At 42.0% G+C, this 9169-nt stretch overlaps 1 protein-coding gene across 1 annotated transcript in view; it reads right to left on the bottom strand.

The window, feature by feature from the left end:
* Positions 1 to 4941: 4941 nt before the first annotated feature.
* Positions 4942 to 9169, bottom strand: part of LOC104851625 (zinc finger protein with KRAB and SCAN domains 1) — a 39194-nt gene continuing 34966 nt past the window's right edge. Inside the window, exon 9 of the mRNA XM_033765243.1 lies at positions 4942 to 6184. Coding sequence (XP_033621134.1) covers positions 5343 to 6184 — 842 coding nt within the window. The 3' untranslated portion in view covers positions 4942 to 5342. The remainder of the gene's footprint in view (positions 6185 to 9169) is intronic.

Here is a 9169-nt window from a genome sequence, read left to right as displayed (position 1 = left end):
TGGTATTAAGGTGGTAAATTCTTCACTTCTTCCTTGGGCAGTCTAGAGAGGTGGGAGGAACCACAGGTTTTCATATCCTCTCTCAAACATGAGATACTGGGTTGATTCTGCTATTTGTCTAAAACATGGGATTTTAAAAAAAGTCATATTCAGAAAGAACTATTTTTTGGCATTTATGTCCAGTGAGTACTACGAATTAGGTTAGTACTCCTGATCACAAGGAGAAATTTCAAATACATGAAAACAGCAAGCTTGTGCATTAGTAGTCAGGGATGGCCACAAGGTTTTTTCTAAAGGCACTGCATCAGCTCAGAAAAGCCACAGATGGCAGAAAACTGTCTGACTCTTGCATTCAGGTAGATCCCTGAATAACAGCCTGATCACTTCCACCTTCTAAGAAGAGCCTCTGCTGCCAGGCTGGGCCTTGACTGTGACATTCCTTGTCCTGAGTTTTCTCATGCTTTCACAGGGATTTTCTTGTACCCTTAAGCACCAAAGATGCAAGTAGTTAGCTCATTATCAACCCAGGGCCTTTGCACTGAGCTATATCCTCAGCTCTTCATTATTTTTTAAAATTTGAGACACTGAATCTTACTAAGTCATTAAGTTGCCCCAGGCTGTACTTGAACTAGTGATTCTCCTGCCTCAGTCTCCCGAGTGCTGAGATTGCAGGCCTGCACTGTCATGCCAACTTCTAGGCTTTCTTCTTTTGGACAGCTTTACATTCACAGCAACACTGAACAAAAGGCACAGAGGCTTTCCCATATACATCCCTGTCCTCTCACATGTGTAACTTCCCAATCTGCAACATCCCCTACCAGAATGGTACATTTATTTATTTCAGCAGAGCCTACACTGACATATCATCATCCAAAGTTCACAGTTTACATTAGAGTTCACTTTTGGTGAACATTATGTAGATTTAGACAATTCATGACATATATCTATCATTTTAGTCTCAGACAGAGTAGTTTTACTGCCTGAAAATCCTCAGTGTTCCATCTTTCACCCCTGCCTCTCAAACCCTGGCAACCACTGATCCTTTGTCTCTATAATTTTGCCTTTTCTAGGATTCACAGAGGTGAAATCATATAGTATGTAAACTTTTTGGATTGGCTTTTTTTACTTACTAAAATGCATTTAAGTTTCCTCCAAATCTTTTAACAGCTTGATCATTTCTCTTTTCCTGTCCTGGTCCTGGTTTTTTAAACAGTCTGGCTATGTAGTTTAGGCTGGCCTTGAACTTAAAATCTTTCCACCTCAGCCTCCTGAGTACTAGGATTACAGGTGTATACCACCATGCCCAGCTACTCATTTCTTCATAGAGATGAATAATAATCTATTGTCTGGATGTACCACATTTATCTGTTCACCTACCAAAGAACATCTTGGTGCTTCTAATTGTGGGCAAGTATGAATAAAGCTGCTATAAACATCTGCATGAAGGTCTTTGTATGATGTAAGTTTTCAATTTGGGGTAAACATCAGGATGTGATTGCTGGATTATATGGAAAGAATTTCTTCAGTTTTTGTAGGAAACCATCAAAAACCTTGTGCTTGTGAAGCAGGCAGTGGAACCACTGAGCTAAAACCCTGGCCCTAAAATTCTGAATTTTAATTGAATTCAGCTTATCAATTATTCATGGAGTTGTGCCTTCGGTATTGTATCCTTAAAGTCATTGCCAAACCCGGAGCCATCTAGATTTTCTGTTAACTTCTAGCACATTATAGTTTTGTTTTTCCTTTAGGTCTTTCCATTTTGAGCTTTTGTGAAGGGTATAAGATCTGCGTCTACAGCCAATTTTTTGCTTTTGTTTTTTTGGTTTTGCATGTGGACATCCAGTTACTCCAGAACTGTTTACTGCAAATAATAGCATCTGTGCACTTTCACATTATTTCCTTAGTAGCCTCTAATGTCTTCAAACAAAAGAAAAAACCTAGATCACAGGTTCTAATGTTATAATTTGATGCCCTTATAGGTGTTTTTTTTTGGGGGGGCAGTGGATACTGGGTACTGAACCCAGGGCTTTGTACTTAACTACATCCATAGACCCCCCTTTTTTGGTACCAGGGATTGAACTCAGGTCCTTGCACTTGCGAGGCAGACAGCAGAACCGCTGAGCTAAATCCCTGGCCCCCATAGCCCTTTTGAGAGGTCTTGCTAAATTGTCCAGGTTAGGCTTGAATTTGTGATCCTTCTGCCTCAGCCTCCCAGTGTGCTGGGATTACAGGCATGCATCATAATACCTGGCTGCCCTTATTGTTAATATTCATCTTCTTGGATTTCTATTTAGGCTGTTTCTGCCCTCTTTTTTCCCTTAAGGGCTGTGCCAAATTTAACAAGTAAAAATACAAGATATCCATGAAATTTGAATTTTGGATGAACAAATAATTTATTTTCCTGATGCTCATGGCTTAGCAGATGCATTCCCCTCCCCCTTAGCTAGAGGAGAGAAGCCTTATTTTTTTTTACTTTTACTTTTTTCTTAGAGACCATACGAAGATTTCACCTAGACTGATGCCTCCCACAATGCCCTCTTCAAAAATATCTGTCCCTATTTCCCTGATGCACACAAAACAACTAGGATTAGGTCTTAGTGACTTCTCTATGTTGCATGAGAAAATGGCTTAGTCCCTGGAGTGTTGTATAGCCTCACCGAGGAATACAAAGGGGCACAGCTCTCAAAGCACTAGACTGGGAGAGGGAGTTGTTATGCTGGCTTGCAGAATAAACTGGGATGGGGCTAGAGAATACTGACAGAGAGAACTGTGTCAGGTTTTAATGTCTTGCGAACACATTTGGAGACAGTCTGTGGTAGGCAGGATAATGGCCCCCAAAGATTGCTAAATCCTAACCCTGGAATCTGGGGAATGAATCTGCTAACCCTGAAGAGAGTGAGATTCCCCAGGTGGCTCCACTATAATCAAGAAGGCTTTTAAAAGTGGAAGAGGCAATAGAGTCAGAGGTTAGATGTGACTGTGGCAGAAGGGCTAGAAATGTTATGTACCTAGCTTTGAAGATGGAGGGATAAGATTAGAATTTGGGGGCCTCTAGAAGCTGGAAAGGGTAGGGAGAGTCTCTCTGAGCCTTCACAAAAGGACACATCCCTGCTGATGCCCTGATTTTAGCCCATTTCAAACTTCCAAGCTACAAAACCATAATAAAGTTGTACTTTTTTAAGACACCAAATTTGTGGTGCATTGCAAAAACAGCAGGAAAGAATTTGTTTTGTTTTGTTTTGTTTTTTGAGACAGGGTCTCACTATGTAGTTGAGACTGACCTTGAACTCACTATGTAGCCCAGGCTGGTCTCGAACTCAGTGATCCTCCTGCCTCAACCTCCCAAGTGCTGGGATTACAGGCGTGCACCACCACACCTGGCCAGAAAGAATATTCTTGCCAAATGTGGTGCACGCCTGTGACCTTAGCATTCTGGGAGGCTGAAGCAGGAAGATCACAAGTTCAAGCCCAGCCTGGGCAACTTTTGTCTCAGTGAGACCCTGTCTCAAAATAAAGTTAAGGACTGGGTATGTAGCTCAGTGGAAAGGCCTGCCAAGGATCTCTAGTACTGCCCAAACAAAACAAAAAACCCAACTCTTTAAAACCTGGCCATGAATATATGAATATGGCCTGTGGCAACTGATTAATGATGCTAGAACTAATTAGCACATTGCATGACACGTGAAAACCCAATACTGTAAGACTTACATCTCACTTTTACTTCTGGAGCGTGAACAGCCAAGAGGCTTCCACGATGCTGGGCTCAGAAGCTCAGCGAGGCTCCAGGAGCTTGTCGGACAGCGAGTCACCCAGGAAGGAACACACCAGGCAAGTTGGCAAATAGACCTTTATTAGTCTGGCCAGACGGCACTCCCCAAGCCAAGTAGCTCAGAGAGGCGGCTAGCTCAGAAACAGAGGCCATTTTATATAGGGCTAATGGGGGGGGGTTTACATTTAAAACTTACAGGAAGAGGACAAAGGCAAAGAATCAGTTGATCAGAGCTGAGGTGGTGATGCAAGCCCTGTGATAATCTGGTGCCACTGTTGATCTGACAGGAGGCAGAGCTGAGGTGGTGATGCAAGCAATGGGGAACAGCTGTAAATATTGACAAAGGCAACAAAGCTGCTGCCTGATGATTAAATTGTTGGCCTTCATCAGCGTAGACAGGATAGGTCATCATAAAATATACTGTTTTAACATGTTGGCAGGACAGCGCTTTTCAGAATGTTACTAGAACAGTAAGAAAATTTATTTTCAATTCCAATAATGACATCCCCAACTCCACCTGTATTTGGCCAGGACCTAAGACTCACCTGTGGCCGAATCTGATCCCAGGATTACACAGGGAGCAGTTTCTAAAGACTGTATCTGGTACTGCACATGAAAATTTCTTGCTATCCATCCTGGCACGTCAGGCTCAAGACCAGGAAAAGGGATAGTTCAGTGAGTACTAATCAGAGGTGGAAAGTACCTGTCATAGTATGAAGGCAAGCGATTAATTCAAGGAGTAGTGAAGTAGTTGGGTTTCCAGTGACCAGAAGTTGCCAAGAGATAGAAGCTAGAGGAAGTGTTTTAAGAGTTCACAGGGAAAGGCAGGGTGGATTTAAGGTAATTGTATTGTGACAACTTCTCAAGTTTCAGAAGGAAGCTGCTTAAGGAGTCACTTTTCATAGACTTTAACAGACAGGAAAAATACACAAGGCTGATCAAATGAAGCGAAAAAACATGTATGTATGTATGTATATGTATCAGCATGTAGGGAGGGAAAACATAGGTCAATATGCAGCTACAGGACACATTGCAACTTCCTCACACACATACAGGTTTCCCAGGCATTGAAGCTATATCTACACAAATGTTCTAAAAGCTAAACCAGTCGGAATAGTTTTATCTCTAACAGTGTTCAGTAAGCAACACACCATTTATCAAAATATCAGTCCTGAGGCATGACATGTCTGTTTATTCTGAATTTTATTAAATTCTATTCAGTATGGCTCAGTTCTTTACAAATTACAATTCTAGAATACAACAGCTAAACAAGTTTTAATGTTTCTTCCTTTATTATACTGGATACACATCAATTTAACTATGCAGAAGGCAATGCTGGCACCGCTCATGGGGGTCCTGCAGTATAGGAGGGGACTCTGCCCTGGGAGGTGACCCACTGCTGCTCTGTGTGGACCTCCTGCCTACCTACCCCAGGAGCTCACTCCATGGGTGGCCTTTGATGCTGAGTGTAGCAAAATCTATCAGCTGTTATTGCATTACAGGACTTCTCCCTAACATTCACATTCTAATGTTTACAAAAACAAAAACAACAGCCAAAGGGCATTTTCGACAATTACAGAACTTCTCCCTCTCCAGTATGCACTCTCTGATGCTTAGAAAGATTTGACTTGCTACAAAAGGTTTTTCCACAATGACTACACCAATAGGGCTTCTCCCCAGTATGGATTCTATGATGTTTATTAAAATTTGAGCTGTGGTTGAAGGCTTTCCCGCATTCCTTACATTTATAGGGCTTCTCTCCAGTGTGGAGGCGCTGATGTGAACTGAGACCTGCATGCTGACTAAAGCTCTTCCCACACTCGTTACACTGATAGGGCTTCTCCCCAGTGTGGATGCGATAGTGTCGAATGAGGCTACCTTTGCCACTGAAAGCCTTCCCACAATCTTTACATTGGTACGGCGCCTCTTCTGTGTGCATTTTCTGATGTTTAAGGAGGTCTGAGCTCTGCCCAAAGGCTTTCCCACACTTACAGTCATAGGGCCTGTCCACCAAGTGGGTTCTGTAATGAAGGGTGAGGTTGGAGCTATGGCTGAAAGCCTTCCCACACTTGGTGCACACGTAAGGTTTCTCCCCAGTGTGTATTCGCCGGTGTTTGGTAAGATTTGAACTATTACTAAAGGCTTTTCCACACTCAGCACATATGTAACGTCTCTCTCCTGGGGTTGCTTTAGTAGGAACTGAGTCTGCCTTTTTCTTGGAACCTGTCTCTGGAAGAGCAGTTTTTACTCCTCTCTGCTTTTCAAGGTTTACCCACTGCCTGTCTGACCTGGCCTCACACTTATTGGCAATAATCACAGGAATGATATCCCTCTCGAGTCCATCTGCGCCAGACTCTTCTTTAGGACTGTTCTGCTCATCGGCTGATTCCTCATTTTGGGGATTCGATTTATAATCTGAAACAAGAAGCAGAGTAAGGCCACATCAATTGTTTTCTGGTCTGAGGAGGAAACTGTTATAGGAGAAATAGGATCAGCACAGACTGATGGATTCTGAAGGATGACTAAATATAGTTCCACGAGAGGTCGTGTCACAGCGGGACAAGTAAATCATTAAATCTAGTTACACTGCACTTTTACAAGAGCTCCCTACCAGAAGCTATTACAGCATGCTGACTACATGGCCTTTTCTGCTAAGAGGTCCATATACGCCAGGCAAAAACAAGCATATTTGGACAGGAGCAAAGGAGACAGATGGTGCACAGTCAGAAGCAAACAAGGCCAAAGTTGACTAAGGAAAACTATAAGGACAATTAAGGAAGAGGCTGCATGGCAAACCTGCATAACTTGTATTTCCACAGAAAATATAAAACACTATCACAGAGGACAGTCAGGTCCCTTGTAATCATTCCAGCCTAATCTGAGTGAAAGCACTTGACTGCCACAAAAGTTGAACTCCTATTGTTTAACTTATATTGGCTATGATTTTGTGTGGGGTGGGGGTTGTGGTGGGTGTGACTGAGGATTGAACCCAGGGTCTTTGCATTGAGCTACTTTCCCAGCCCTTTTAAAATTTTGAGATGGTGTGTTACTAAGTAGTGAAGCCGCCCAGGCAGGGCTGCAATTTGGGATCCTCCCGCCTCAGCCTCCCAGAGCACTGGGATTACAGGTGTGCACACCATGCCTGGCAGCCTTGTCATTTTTAGTTATAAAGTGACACTAATTGTTGAAAGGTGAGTGAACAAGTTCATCCTTTTTTTAAAAAAACATTTCATCCAGCAGTCACAATTCCTAAAAGTCCTTCTATCTACATGGGTGGAAAAGCAGGAGACTTCATTCCCTCCAGGGTTAAGGAAGCCTCAATCAGTAAAGTACTTCCTTTCCCAGCCCTGTTTTTCTTTTCTGGGGGAACTTCCACTCCTGTCTCTATCTACCTGACCTCCTCTCTCCTTTCTCTGTCACCAGATGCTTTCGACCCACGCCCACACACTGGCTAGTGCTGAGCAGAGCTGTAAACCCTAAAATCCTCTTCACTCTCCATGATGAGCAGCTGACTGTCTACACACGGAACATTTAATTACTGCAAACAAAAACTACATGTGTGGGGAGGAAAATCTTATAAAAGCTAACATTTAAAAGCTAGTGTGTAACATTAAAAAACCCAGACATAAGCTGAAAAAGAATCAGAAACTATTTATCTCACTGTTTTCCCATCTGTACTGTTACAATTCAGAAGTTTATTTGCTATCACTGCAATTATCATTCTTCCTAAGCGTAACATTTTCTATCTTGGTTTAAGACATTCCACAAAATTTTTAGTTCTACATTTTTTCAATATCTAGATTCTTTCTTGTTTATTTATTTATTTTTTAGACAGGGTCTCACTATGTAGCTGAGACTGCCCTGGAACTTACAGCAATCTTCCCACCTCAGCCTCCCAAGTGCTGGGATTACAGGCCTGCGCCACCACGCCCAGAGATTCTTTCTTGTTTAGTTTGCTTAAATTCACTGTTGACACAATCACTTGTGGACAGTTTCCATCCATTTTCTCTTTCTGCATATTCTGTCCTGATTGTACTCTCCTCTTCTAGAACTTTTTTTTTTGTACTGGGGATTGAACTCAGGACATTATGCTTGTGAGGCAGGGGCGGTGCCACTGAACTCTAGATCCCCAGCCCTCCTCTTCTAGAACTCTTGAACAGTCCTGCAGATGCAGTCCTGCACTGCGCTCAGACCCTTCCATCCTGTACAACATTTCACGTAACTTTTTCCGATCTACCCTCTGGTCCACTAATCATTTCTTTAATTACAACAGCCATTCTGTTCTTAATTTCAGTTACCACAGATTTCACATGTACAAGTGCTATTTTGTTTTTAATCAGGCCTGCTTATTTTTTTCTGTGTTCTTTTACTTTCTTGAGATTGTATTTCCTTTAGGGGGGCAGGTTGAGACATTTTTTCCTATGTAGTTCAGGCTGGCTCTGAACTACGTACCCTAAGCTGGCCTCAAATTAGTGGTAACCCTCTTGCCTCAGCCTCCTGTGTGCTGGGATTATAGGTGTGGACCACCACACCCACTTATTTTATGTCTTAAATTATTTTAAACCAACTTATTTTCTAAAGGGATTTTATCATCAACGAAATCAGTTTAGGCTTTAATTTTTCTTTTGTTGCATCTACTAGTTCATACTCTCCTTAGGTATTTTCTTTTTATTTATAAACATACACTTTTTTTTGGTTGTACTGGAAGTGGAATGTAGGGCTTTGCACAAGTTAGGCAAGCATTCTACCACTGAACCCTGTTTCACAATTTTTATTCTCTAGCAAGGCTCTGTTCCCTTACTCCCACCCCAAAGGATTCCTGTATGGGCTGCACTATTCTAGAATGCATTGGAATATTCTGTGTGTGTCTTCACACTGGCTTCTGCTCCATACTCAGAGCTAATATTTAGGTGTTAATTTCTTAGCTAGGTTTCTGGCCACTCAGATAAATAAAGTCAGATCTCACATCAAACTGAAGTAATTGTCCAAGTGTGTTTCCATTCCGGTTCAGAGCTGGGACAGACTGGCAAACTTCCTTATTGTATCCCATACTACTGGACTTTTCTAGTTCACCTTTTCTTGGCTCTGATAATCCTTCCTTTCTATTTGTCCTTTCACCACCAGGTGGTTATGCCAAGAAAGATGGAAAATAAAACTGACCAGATTTATCGTATTGTATTGTTTCTCTTTTCTTTTTTTTGGTACTGGGAACGAACTCAGGACCTTGCACTTGGGAGGCAGGTAGTGGAACCTCTGAGCTAAATCCCCGACCCTGGTTATTGTATTTTTAAATACAATGGCAACTCCAGGAAGGCTCCAACTGACTAGAGACAAGGATGCGTATTAACAATGATAGTGAAAAACTTAGCTAATACTTTTTTTTTTTTTTTTTTTTTTTTT

Source organism: Fukomys damarensis, unplaced genomic scaffold (assembly GCF_012274545.1).
Source record: "Fukomys damarensis isolate Sample0158 unplaced genomic scaffold, DMR_v1.0_HiC HiC_scaffold_17, whole genome shotgun sequence".
Classification (NCBI taxonomy): Eukaryota; Metazoa; Chordata; class Mammalia; order Rodentia; family Bathyergidae; genus Fukomys; species Fukomys damarensis.
The sequence above is the reverse complement of the archived record's forward strand: the minus strand, read 5'-3'. Positions and strand labels throughout refer to the sequence as shown.